This window comes from Gymnoscopelus microlampas (assembly GCF_963454915.1).
Source record: "Gymnoscopelus microlampas genome assembly, chromosome: 11".
In the NCBI taxonomy this organism is placed as follows: Eukaryota; Metazoa; Chordata; class Actinopteri; order Myctophiformes; family Myctophidae; genus Gymnoscopelus; species Gymnoscopelus microlampas.
In genome coordinates this window covers 22245839-22259989 of record NC_139948.1, presented here as the reverse complement: position 1 = coordinate 22259989, position 14151 = coordinate 22245839, and the positions used below count along the sequence as shown (strand labels likewise).

The window sequence follows — 14151 nt, the reverse complement described above, 5'->3', positions numbered from 1 at the left end:
GATTCATTCCAACGTGATTCCCATCCATCCCACACAAGCAGTAGTAATACTACCCACACGCACACGCACAGGCACAGTGTCCATTAGTGTTTTATTAATACAACTACGTTAAGGCTTATTAAAGAGAACCACAGCTCACACATTAAGACCAAACGTAATGTCTATATAAATACAGTCTGGCAAATTTATACTGCATCCAATCTTCAGTAATGATGCATTTATAATGATCTATCTACATAATTAAACAGTCCTGACACTAAATTACAATGTGTACAGGAAAATCATCCTGCTAATTTAACTCTGCGAGTATAAAAAATGGACCCAAATGGATACAGAACGGCATATTTAAATGTGCGCAACCAGTGCATATTTAAATTTGTGTCATCTGGGTATATTAAAGATGTCTTTTGAGCTGGCCCCATGTTAAACTAGAAAGAGTGCTCCTCGGAGCAAAGGTCTCCGCCAGGTCAGGGCGTGGGCCAGCAATGTTCGGAATTCGCCAATCAGGATGGAATATGAAAAATCTGACGGATCCGTCTTGATCAATTGACTATAGAGATAATGTGTACCGATTAGCGTGATGTTTGGACAACATTTGTTGGAGTAATATCAAAGAAAATCGGCCTCCTGGTGGCGCTATAGTAGGGCAATGTTAAAAGGGTGGCAATTGTTCCTCAACGTAGTGTGAATGTGCGTGCAAAGGTTCACCGTATTCAAACGCTGCGTTCATGTGTGGGGTGGGGATATTATAGCCTCGCGTAGCCAGACTATATCACTGCGTGGATATGAGTCTGGTGCCTCTATGAGGACGTTTTTTTTTCAAGGGGGCGGGATCAAAACAATGGCTCTGGACGCAATTGGTTAGACCTACAACCAACTACCACAGTCTCCCATATTTGAATACTGGGCCCTGATTGGTCACCCCAGACTTCTGGAGCAGGAAATGAATTCACATGGAGCGGTGCCAGACCCAAATCGCAGAGGGCATTTTTTTTTTGCACTGGCAGATTCGTCTGGTCCCAGGCTAGGGATATTAGTGTTTCCCAAGCTTTGCTTTGGCTTTGGCTAGCTCATTCATGTGTCTAATTGTCTATGGTGGAAAAGTTATTTTGCTGCCTGCTGCCAGTGGCCTGGTGGCTACATAGACACTTCCCATGCGGCTTCATCTGAGACAGTCCGTGGTTGGGGTGGCTTGGATCTTTGATGATTCTGCAAGCTTTGCTGATACAGCATTCATGGTGTAAGGATCACATCCACTGATGCGTTTCACTTGGCTGTCCACACAACCCTCTGCATCGCGGTTGAGGTCAGCACAGTTCCCTTACCAGGCAGCCTGTAAGGATATTCTCTGTGGTGCCTCTGTAGCAGGAGAAAATATCGATTTACAGATGAAATTCAGATGTCCACCATGACTTACTGACTGCAATGGTGTTTATCTAAAGTTTTTCAGTTAAAGGAAAGCTTTACTTTCCCTTTAAGCTCTGTAGCATTGCAACTTAAACAAATGCAAAATATATAAATTAGATTAACTGGAGAATTGTCTGTTATATGTCCAACTCTGTGAATAGTCCATTTTTATCTTCCATTATCTTCTAGCCATGGTGTGTTAGACTCTCTCTCCTCCACCAACCTCCTTATGTTTTCTCCCTCCATCTCTCCACCTTCTCCCAATGCTACCTCTCCTATCCATCCCTCCATCATACGGTAGTTTGTGTCTTCAGGCTATAATGCAACAACTCATGTGGCTTTTCCCTCTTTTTATTCATTTTTAATCATCCCTCCGTACTTGCATACCATCACCCCCCCCATCCCTCCCTCCATTATTGACTCAGTCCAAAGCCCTCTCTTCTATCCATCTTTCCACCTTTGCCTCCCTCTTTCATGTTGTCATCATGCTATGACTCTCATACCACACACTGCCCCTTGGTCACGACAGGCCTTTCACACACAGAAAGAAAGTCCCATGTGTGAAAGTGAAGAAACTGATGAAAATGAATGAATTCAGATATGAGCCAGAGCCCAGAGGTGAAACACTTCCCTCCATTCATTAGTTCATGCATGTTGTCTTTCTGCCTGACAACAAATTCATCAGAAAGTGGGATCAAAACAAAACACATGATAGATATTAATAACTTAATGCACTCAGTTTTCTGGAGATCCATTCAACTAGCAACCAGAGAGAGAGAGTGACTTTAGTGGGTGAACAAGACTTCTGTTAATCAGTTCAGGCAAGAGAAAACGTGTACTGTCACTAACATTTCACACACACACACACACACACACACACACACACACACACACACACACACACACACACACACACACACACACACACACACACACACACACACACACACACACACACACACACACACACACACACACACACACACACACACACACACACACACACACACACACACACACACATTTCCATTAATAGTTAGTGGAGCTTGACAAGCAATTGCCTGATTTGCTTCAGCAAGTTCTGCTGATGACAGTAAAAAGGGACGAGACAGCCTTTGTGTGTGTGTGTGTGTGTGTGTGTGTGTGTGTGTGCGTGTGCGTGTGCGTGTGGGTGTGCGCGTGCGCGTGCGTGCGTGCGTGCGTGTGCCTGTGCGTGTGACACTAATCCTTCATGAGGATTCATTGATCAGTCTCTCTGTCAACGCTCTCGCAGAGACAAGAGAAGAACATGACCACAGAATGAGAGGAAGAGAGGAAGAGAGCGAAGAAAGAGAGAGTGTGATGGAGAAAAGGCGAGGGTTGAAGTAAAAGAGATGGAAATGAGAGATACTGGAAGGAAAGAAAGAAAGAAAGAAGGACTTACATTTGTAAATCTGTGAGTGTACAAGAAACAAGGGTCCATTTGGTTGGAGTGTAACATGATGGATGACTGCATGAACAAACATGAGTTTTTTTTGTCACTGATTGATTCACTGTGTCCCTCACCCCCTGTTGAGAGCAGGGGTTCTGTATCCTGTGTACTGTAATAACTTATTGCATTTTCTAACATGTTTGTTGTATGTGGATCACAGGAAAACTAGCTGACATTCACACGCCAACTAATGGGAATACCAATGTCTAATATTGAAATGGATGAGGCCGCACAACTCTTTAGCCACGATGCATAAAGTTTAATGAAATGAAACCAACGTTTCGACAAAATATAGTCTTCCTCAGGGTTTAGGGTATACCAATGGTATATAATACCAATGTCTAAACATGATGAAAAATCTAGTCTAATCTAATCTCATCACACACATGTATACACATTGTTGTACCGCTATACTTGGGAGGACTGATTCCCAGTAGTGGTCCTTACCTGATAGTTCACTAATCTTTTCTACTCTCCCCGGGGCAGGGGTGGGTGAGGCTGGGTGGAACGGCTTGTCTTGGAACGTTTTTTTGTCTCTCTTTTGTTATGTTTTGTTCTGTTTTGTTTTGTGTCTTCTGTTCGGTGTGTAGTCATGTAGGCCTACGTCTCGTATTTTAAAACGAAAAAAGCGAATACAAATATATTTTAAAAAATAAATAAAAAAGAAACAAAACAAAAGGACAAATCACTCATTATTTCCATCAACCCTCTCTCGTGGATTTGGATGTTCTCATTTTGTCAAATTTGTTGGAAAGAACCTTCAGGCATGCTGAAATCCAGGCCTGACACTGGTCTGTGATTGTAGCATGAGTCATCTACCGTATGCCAAATGGTCACTTGTTGATGCTGACGCTTTATCATACACTTTCCACCTCCATGTGGTGAAAAAGTCTTCAATTGGTTTGAGGGAAGGATTTTATGGGGCAAGTACACAGTGATGAATTGTGAATGGTATAGGGCCTTAAACCACGCCTGCACCAGTTGCAGCGAGCTGACATTGTCCCACACAATGACATATATCACACCGCTCAACAAGGAGCTCTACGCTTTAAGAGTAATGCAACTATAGGCTATACTTTTGAGTTTTGAGATATATACTGTATCACTTGGTAGTTAGATCATTGTAAGAAAAATAATAGACAGTTATCTCAAATGTAAATAAATAAATAAGTTATACTTTGATGTTAAGTTTTCTAGGTGATTTTAGTTCAGTGAACAAATGATATTTGGTTTATGTGCATTCAATCCAAGGAAACATTTTTTGAAAGAGTTCTGAAAACTATGGTATACAGATAAAGGAGAGATATGCGGGGCCAGGATCAAGACAGGAGGAAAGAAAAAGTAACAGTTCATTCTTTCATTCTCCCTCCGTCTCTGTCTGACCTACTTTTCTCTCAGACGTTCACACATAAGCACAACACGCACGCATGAATATTCATACACATCTGAGAAACAGTACCAGACACACACACACACACACACACATGCACACACGCACGCGCGCACGCGCACACACACAGACACACAGTGTAAAGTTATCATTATAATGCTTCCAGTCTGTATCCTTAGGGTAGAAGTGTTGTTAAACTGTGGGAGAGGGCTGTCTGGTGGGTCCTACGTGACAACAGGATGAGCTGTTTTAATGAGCTGGGGTTTGTTGGTTTCCTGAACACTCGCGCGCGCACACACACACACACACACACACACACACACACACACACACACACACACACACACACACACACACACACACACACACACACACACACACACACACACACACACACACACACACACACACACACACACACACACTTTGTATTTAAGTGTGTGTGATTGTGGTGCATTTAATAAATGCCACAGCATGACAGATTGCACATGAGCTAAGCCCACATTCTGCTTAGTCATTACTGCCCTACACTCTGATCTGTGTGTGTGTGTGTGTGTGTGTGTGTGTGTGTGTGTGTGTGTGTGTGTGTGTGTGTGTGTGTAAAAATATTTATTTCTATTTTTGTCTATTGTCTTTATGTCTCTCTCTCCCCCTCTCCCCCTCTCTACCAGTCCTATAGTGTGTTGTTATGGTACTGGACAAGACAGAATAGAGACATACTTTACAACACAGTGCTGCGGTTTCAACAAGTCTTACTCAAAGAAACAATGAGAACAAACAAAGGAAATAGAGTGAGATTTGGACAGATGGATGTACTGTAGAGACAAAGAAGGCAGAGTTGATGTGAGAGTGATAGAGGTAAAGAAGAGAGAGAGAGAGAGAGAGAGAGAGAGAGAGAGAGAGAAGGGGGATGAGAGAGATAACGAGACGGCGAGAAAGACAGATGGAGAGCGGAAGACAGAAAGAAAACAGAAAGATGGAGCGCGCGTGAGTCAGCTTGTAAAGAGGAGAGTAGAAAAGTATGAGTCACACCCTACCACTGACCTGTGCGTGGTGTGTGTGTGTGTGTGTGTGTGTGTGCTTGTGCTTGTGCTTGTGCGTGTGTGTGTGTGTGTGTGTGTGCGTGTGTGCGTGTGCGCACGCACGTGCGTGTGTGCGTGTGCGCACGCACGTGCATGTGTGTGTATGTGTGTGTACGTTTGTGTGTATGCATGCGTGCGAGCATGTGCATGACAGAGAGAGGGAGAACGCAGAAGAACGACAGACGGTGAAAGTGGATACTCAGTAAGAGATGAAGAGTGGAGAGAGACATACTGTATAGAGAGGGAGTGAGAAGAGGGAGACAGATGGAAAGCGAGTGAGCAACATAATAATGCACAGAGAGAGAGAGAGAGAGAGAGCTGGGATGCCCTGCCTGCCTCCCACATCTACAGTGAAAAACACTCACCATGCAAACAAGCAGTGGGTGGACTAGGAATTCCTTATGTGCAGCAGCCTGTGGAGGTTTTACATGAGCTATTACTGTGAGTGCATCTATTCTCATGTGGGCATCTCCGGTGCCCACACGAGAATAGCATCTACCTTTATGCAAAGTTATGCTGAATTTACATGCAGCTGTGATACATACATTTTTCAAAAACGTACTAAAATGTTCACACATTTTCACATCGCATGTTGTGAGCTCGATCGGCTATTTATGCTATTTACATGCAACACTGTTGTACAAGGAAGTATAAAACAGGACTTAAGTGGTTAACCCATTGAGACCTGGAACTGTGTCATTTTTAGATTTGAGCTAAAAGGCATTATTTTACACTTTGCGCTATTCAAAAATAGCAGATATACAAGCTCGTAGCGTGGCACCGAGTGCCGCGCTACGAGCTTGTAGATCTGCTATTTTTGAAAAATCGTGAAAATGTGTGCAAATCTTTGAATATATATATTTTTAAAGCGAACATTTTTAACTCAAATCTTTGCTTCTGGGGGGGTCCCTGGAACAAAATATTTTGATGGGGGTCAAATACATATCATTTTGGGGGTCCTTGACATGAAAAAAAAATATATAGAAACATACGTTTTTCAGAAAACTGTTGAGATTTAGGAGACATGTAGAATCGGCTTCAGGTCTCAATGGGTTTATCTGATTTGGGTCAAACTTGCCAGATGAGTTGAAGGTAACAGTTGGTGAACAGTTGACAGCACAATGTCAACGTTTAGCCCTATGCTCATCATCATTGTGTGAGTGGGGGTAGTGGTGCAGCAGGATACAGTATGGGAAGAATGTGCCACACCTGTGACTAATTAAGCTGATTGGCTGACAGCTTTTAAGAGTCATCTGAACTCCAACTGACTCATGTAGTGTATTATTTCCTGCCATTTTCTCCATTATGGAAGCAATTTGAAGACATTAGACAGCATGTAGTGTCTAGTATAAACTAATTTGAAGTGTTGAGATTTTCTGTAGGCCACTTTAAATGTGTTAGACTACTACTGTTCTCAATGTAAAGATGTGATTGCTCACTCAGACACTATAGCATGGATAGCCTACCATTAAATGTAGGACTACTTAAATTTGTTTTGTGAATTTGTCCATGCTGCACAATTTTATGTGTTACTTGAGCCTAAAATATCCAAACTATTAGACCACAGTGAGTTCAGTAAATATTGTATTTCTGTTTTATTTGTCTCAGTCATCTGATCTGACCTGGCCCATTAGTAATGATGAGACATTTAGTGGGGATTGGCAGCACTTTATTATCGATATTTACATAGGAATGTACAGTTATTCAAAACTAGGCAAAGATCAAGATTTTAAGTTTCACAATTATGTAATCGTGGCAACAATCAATTAATTCAAATATCTTAATGGCTCAGTCAGCTGTGTGACCAGTTAGGGATAATAACCATCCATCAGGTTCACAGAGACAACATAAAACAACAAACGTCATTACATAGGCTCAAAGTTTACCTAAGAGTATGAACATTGAAATGGTGGTGCGCCAGACTCCGCCAGATTGTGCTAACAATGTCCAACATATACTACAAAATATAATAGGTAATAATATATACAAATAAAAAGGTATAATAATGTACTACTACTAGTACAGGGGTTGACACTAACGGTTGCACGACTGACCGTGGCAAGTAAATAAAACGTTCGGGCAAGTGGAGTTTGCATGGGGAAGCAACCGTCTTCATTAAATAGTATTGGTTATTCATGAAAGAACAAATAATGCTACAGTTTTACAAGAAGCGGTTGCGCTCATTCAGACTTTCAAAGTCGCCACTCAGCTGTTATCGATTGGATTTAATATGAATTTGATTTACTTTTTGGGGAATGGGCATGACCTTTGGGCAAGTAGAACTTGACCTGTACTTGCCCGATGGAAAGTGCATCTGAGACCTATAGTGTCAACCCCTGTAGTAGGCCTAAGTAATACAGGAATCCAGTGTTAAATAGTGTAAAGTAATTAAAAATATTATAAAAACATATTTTTCCCACCGAACATCATTATCATAAATAACTGTGATAATATTCAGTGATTGTTTTTGGCATGTTCATACAGCCCTGATTTACGCTTCTCCCCTCAACACTTATGACATAGTGAAGTGTTGAAAATTTGAAAATGCACTTTGACTATAGAAACAGTCCACACTCACAAGGTGGATTATCTTTGAAGCTTTTTATTTAACGCAACAGCAGTCTCTGATAAATGGACGATGTTTCGGCTACTCAGGCCTTCATCAGCGTGCACTTTGCACAGTGATGTATTTTTAGAGTCTCCATTTCATTCCCACTTTAGTGTGCTCAACATGAATTCCTGCGTTCACATTCTACCCTGCTTGAAACTCTGGCTGCCATCTTTTTACTTTTTCCTGGCACTTCCTCATCTACCAGAGACATCCGTTCAAATCTCTCTACATAACTGGCAGAAGCACTGATGCTGCCGATGCCAGAGGTCATGTCAGAGCTCCCTCCAGTCCTCTGAGTCAACCATTCTTTCACCTTGTCACAAGCAGCTCCGTCAATCCAAGAAAAGCTCTCAGCTTCAGAAGGAGCACCTCCACTCACTGGAAACAGAAAAACACATTAAATAGATGGATGTTAAAAGTTTAAAGCACTATATTCTGATTTTACGCCTATTTATAAACAGAAAATACATTTTCAGGGGGGTTGCAATTTCTCAGCCAATCAGGAGAGGGTAGCCATTTATCAGCTTGAATTTTATACTGTTTCAGTTTCGATGTCTGCTAATTTCTTTGTGTCATCACTTCCAATTTCACTTGTTTAATCTGTATCCTGTGTGTGTTCTCTCTCCTGATTGAAAATAAAATTGATATCTTGACCCAATGCAATTTCTGTTCGCTAAAGAGCTGGAGAGACAGGGAGACTCCTGTTACTGAACAAACACTATTTCAACGAGGACTATCAGAATATAGAGCTATTTAATACTTATTTTAACAAAATAAATGTACCCTATACTGAAGACTAAATGATACTTCGTCACACAACAGTGTCGCTCGCCCTCAATAACTGATTTTCAAGCTTTTGGTGCAGTATAGGCTTAACACACAGATTTGACACAACAAAAACAAACAAAGCAGGGTTGCATCATCATGACTGATGGAATAACATGGGTCTCACTGCTTGGGATGAAGGCACCATCTAAACTGGCAATCTTCCGCACAGCTGGCTGTGGTGGTTCTTGTGGTGGTTCTTCTGCCTCTGCTGCCAAAGCCTTCAGCATCCGGCCTATGAGCTGTTCTTCCCTGTTGGTCCACTCCTCCTCCTCTGTCACTGCCGAAGTAGACTTTCGTGCTAACCAAGAGAGCACTGGCTTCTGATACTGTCTCTGTTAGAGCCATATGAAATCCGTGTTAACGGAATCGCGGACGGAATCGCGGAAATGACCAATAAAAATGGAATTGGAATAAAACACGGAATATTGCAGAATTTGGAGAAAAAAAAAAATCGCGGTAAAATATTTTTTTTTACCGCGAATTTTTACAAATCCACGGGACACCACCATTTTGCATGGCCACATCCTACTTTATAAACAGTAAAATCCACGTAGAAATAGTCTTAGAAAGACGATAGAAACAATAATACATGCGCGACGCCATTTTGCGCATGCTCAGACCGAAGTCACCGAATTATTTTGGGAACATTTTTGCGTATAACACAACAAGGGCCATGTATGGACTGTTATATCTTGAACATTTATTCATTTCCACTTACCAGACACTTTTTTTTATGGTAAAAATGAGCATAAAAAGCAAAATACAGAATTCAGAAATATTAAAATGGAAAAAACAGAATTTGGGAAAAAATAAAACGGAATTGGGAAAAAAATAAAACGGATTTCATATGGCTCTAGTCTCTGTTCCTCCTCCAAAAAGTGGTGACCCTTGTTGCGTGTCATTAAATCATTTATTTCCTGAAACAGCACTATATTCCAACCATGGTAGTTATTAAGAACTTGATATCTGTTCCCACACTTTTCTACAAGCCACTGGAGAGCCTCACCTTCAATCTCGATATGCTCTTCAATGGATCTGTCCCCGAGCCATGCCCCCCAGGTAAACAACACCATAGAGTGTCTCCATACTCTCTCCTTCAATGGCATCAAGTGCTGCACCATAGCTTCCCTGTCTTTCTTTGTAAAAGGTTTGGAAATGGGAACAACCAGGAAGAAAACATGAGGACCTGGCACACACATGGAGACACTGCGCACAAGTGCTATTTCATCCATCGTTGTGTTTGTTGACCAGCCTGGACATTCAACAATTGTGAGATCTAACCCTGCAACATTTTTTTTATGTTTTTCAGGCAGCATGGTTCTTCTCTGGTGCTTGAATTCCTAAAATAGAAATATCAGAATCATCATTAAAACAATCATGCCAAATTTGAGAAAATGTGCAACTAAATTCTGTGGTATGAGAACTCATTGAGATGATCTTGAGTATATCGAGTCACCTTCTTCATTAACCTTGTCTGAAAGTACTCTCCAAGAAGCATTTCGTTTCCTGCTATGCTTTTCCCAGAGTCTCCTCTCCCAACAAGAACAACTCTCATGCTAGTGAGTGAATGCTCCTCCCCTGCAGAAAAAAGGGGTACAACTTAAAATGTTGATTGTGGCTTTGATGTGAGGATAATCAGTAATTTAGATAATTGATTTGCTCACCTCTGAACAACTCCCTTAGAACTCTTTTTTGTCTGTGGACCTTCAGCCTATTCTTTTTTGCTCTTCTTTCTTGAACATGCTTCTTGGCTTCTATCAGAGCAGCACGGCCAAGGTCAATCGCATACTGGGAACCGCCATTTCCTATCCACATCTCTTCTACCTTCTCCAGTAGTTCTACCACCTGCTTTTCATCAGCACGTTTTGTGTTGTCTAGAACGTGATATCTGTTCCCGCACTTCTCGACAAGCCACCGGAGGCCCTCTTCACTTTCTATGCGCTCCTCCACGGTTTTCATTCCCAACATGTCACCTCTGGTGAACAGTACAACGGTGTGATCCCAGACTTCGTCCCTGAACAAACCCATGTGCCCCTCGACCGCTCTTTGGTAGGGTGCGTTAAAAGCAGATGCAAGGCCAACCACTAAGAGCACTGCATGGGGATGGGGTCCAGGTGGACATAGATACATGCTGTACTCAATCTCCTGTTTATCCAATGCACAGGTGTCTTCTAGGCTGTTATTGTAGAACCAACCAGGTGAGTCCACCACTGTGAGGTGCCTCCCCCCTTTTGTACCATGTTTGGCCTCACAATGCACTGTTGTCCTACCATGAGAAACAGGAAACACATCTTTCCCTAAGATCGTGTTTCCTGCTGAGCTCTTGCCAGACCACTGTGAGCCAATCATCACCAGCTTTAAATGTGCTGGGGTTTTCTTACCACCTATTAGGGAAGACAAAAAAACAAAACAAATTAGGATCTATGTAATTCCATTTGTAGATTGAGTTTATTTTTATTTTTATTGACCTTTATTTATTCAGGGTAATCCATTGAGAGCACGCTCTCTTTTGCGAGGACGCCCTGAGTACAGCACAATATATTTTCCTTGTTCACTATTCATTCGAGGAATTTTAAGAGAAATGTAAGCTTGTGAGCGCGTATGATATCCCGTAGGATTGGTGTTTAAAAAAGAAGATAAATATAATGGGAGCTTGCCACACAGGGCCTTATAAACAAATAAAACACAATGTTGTTCTCTGCGAGTGGCGAGAGAAGACCAACCTAGTTTTTCATATAAAATGCAGTGATGAGTATAAAAACCATCGCCGGTAGTGAAGCGTAATGCGCTATGGTACATTGCATCGAGAGGTTTTGGGATGGATAATGAGGTATGCATGTACAGCACATCTCCATAGTCAAATACAGACATAATTACAGCTTGAACAATCATCCTTATCGACCACAGTGAGCAGTCTGTTATGCACTTCCTCTTGTCTCATCTCACTCTGGGTGGTTCTTTTGTTGGTGTCGAACACATCTTTACCCAGTATGGTGTTCCCAGTTGCACTCCTGTTACTTGACATACCAGTCAATTCTCTCCCACCAATCATCACCATCCTCAGCTCGGACAATTGGTGACTTTGCCCTGTCACAAAAACACAATTCACAGTCACAGTCACAGTTTGTTGTCATTGCTTTTTCAGGGGATAGCTGTGTCAATCCCCAAAGGAGTTACAATACTGAAAAGAGATGGTATTGAAACCACCACACATTTTTATATGAAAAAGTCATGACTCACCTTCAAACAGTGCTCTGAGTCTTGTTCTTTCACTTGTGACTTCAGAAAGCCTCCTTGCAGCTCTTTCAGCCGTTACCTGCATCTGCTTTCCTAGAATTTCCCCAGCAGCTGGGTCAACATCATAACATCCAGTCTCTGCAACCATTGCCTCTATTTTCTGAAGCAGCACTTGGACTTGAGTGCCATCCCGCCTGTTGCTGATGTCAAGAACATGCGATCGATTTCCACACCGCTGGAGAAGCCACTTCATTGCCGGCCACTTTTTGATAACGTTCTGCAGTGTTTGGGGACTACATGGGAAATTTGCACTAAACAGCACAATTGTGTGATCGAGGAATTTCTCATTAAAAAGTTGTAGGTGTTCCTCCAAAGATTTATGGAAGATGTTAAGAAACGTTGCTCCAATGTGAATGACCAGAAGAAAGACATGAGGAGCTGGTGGACACAGAAATACACTGCGCTTGATTTCTAACTGATCCAGCATTGGAGTATTTTCTCTTGGGTAGTGCCACCACCAGCCTGGAGTATCGACCACAGTGAGCAGTCTGTTATGCACTTCCTCTTGTCTCATCACGCTCTGGGTGGTCCTTTTGTTGGTGTCGAACACATCTTTACCCAGTATGGTGTTCCCAGTTGCACTCCTGTTACTTGACATACCACTCAATTCTCTCCCACCAATCATCACCATCCTCAGCTCGGACAATTGGTGACTTTGCCCTGTCACAAAAACACAATTCACAGTCACAGTCACAGTCACACTGTCTACTTGAAGCATTTTATCAGCTTGGTCCTTAAGAGGAGTCTTTTAGTGTCATGAGGAACATTTTACGATCTAACAGCTAACTTTTTTTATTTTTCTTATGACTTAGGCTGCACTCTGTAACTTTCATGCCCTAATATTTCAACCTAGGTCTCCTGTTCTGGCATTTCTATCAAAACATATGGCTAGATTCCAACTATTTTGGTGAAGAGATTTGGCATAGAGGGAAAGAAGAAAAGACCAAGAACAGTGCTGGCCCCAGCCAACTAAGTATTGGTTTACCATGATGGTTTAAGTGGTTAAACTCAGTAAAACAGTTAATGCCTTTTGTTGTACAAAGTAACCTTGCTGCACTGCCAAAATGTTATACAAATCCAGTGTTCATTTATCTCTGACAGAGCACTCTTGTGTAGGCTACTATTCCTATATAAGATTGTATGTCTTTAATCTTGTACACTCTCTGAGTTAAATGAACACAATTTACAGTAGGCCTACATAGCACATGAATCAAATACTGCAATTACAAGTAACTTACCGGTGTTGGAGATAAAATCTGTGCTAGCCATTTTTACTCTCACTCTCACTTCTATGTCACCTGTTGGTGAACTATTGGCAGTCTGTTTACTGAGACATAAATTGTGCAGTAGAGCATATGAAAATGTAGTCCTGGCGGGGACACACCTCCAATAAAGAACAGGAAATGTACTATTGACTTTAGATTGTGAACATGGGAAGTTCACAACTGGTCATGTCCCACAGGGAAGTTCACAAGATAAGCATAATGGAACAAAAAGCCTGCACCAAGATAAATCAATGTAGGCCTATCTATCAAGTTTCTGATAAGAAAAGCTGCTAGTGCACCAACTCCATGGATGTTGCCTACCACCTATCTGAAAGAGAGTGCTTCTCAAACCACCTATAAAGGGTCGTTAGAAAATGTCTGCAAACCATATACTGTACATTTATATACAGTACGTGTGTGTGTGTGTGTGTGTGTGTGTGTGTGTGTGTGTGTGTGTGTGTGTGTGTGTGCGTGTGCGTGTGCGTGCGCGCACAGGTGCGTGTGCATGTGTGTGCGCGTGCACGTGTGTGTATGTATGTGTACATTCTATATTAAAATTGGCTTAAGGGAGGGCCGAACACTAGATGTGAATGGCCCGAACCTCTAGTATATATAATTTACATATTTGTAGTGAGGACATATCCACTACATGCCTGGTCTAAGGGAAACTTGGACAAACATGGTGTGTGGCTCCACTCTTCCTACTCCCAAGAAAGGTCAGCTCCACAGTATGAATCCATGCATTTTCTGAGTGGCGGTTTAAACAAGAGAACATTTATTTCAACAGCAAACAAAAAGGG

General features: G+C 41.9%; 1 protein-coding gene across 1 annotated transcript; it reads right to left on the bottom strand.

The window, feature by feature from the left end:
* Window positions 1–1266: 1266 nt before the first annotated feature.
* On the bottom strand, window positions 1267–13387 carry LOC311054663 (uncharacterized protein; the record flags this gene model as incomplete). The annotated part of the gene is made up of 8 exons (XM_084070667.1): window positions 13325–13387; window positions 12030–12746; window positions 10454–11173; window positions 10246–10367; window positions 9730–10129; window positions 8914–9066; window positions 8107–8339; window positions 1267–1359 (listed from the first exon to the last, which is right to left on the bottom strand). Exons 1-8 carry the CDS (start codon window positions 13353–13355, stop codon window positions 1267–1269), a joined length of 2469 nt encoding a protein of 822 aa, XP_083926793.1. The 5' UTR covers window positions 13356–13387.
* Between the last annotated feature and the right edge of the window lie 764 nt (window positions 13388–14151).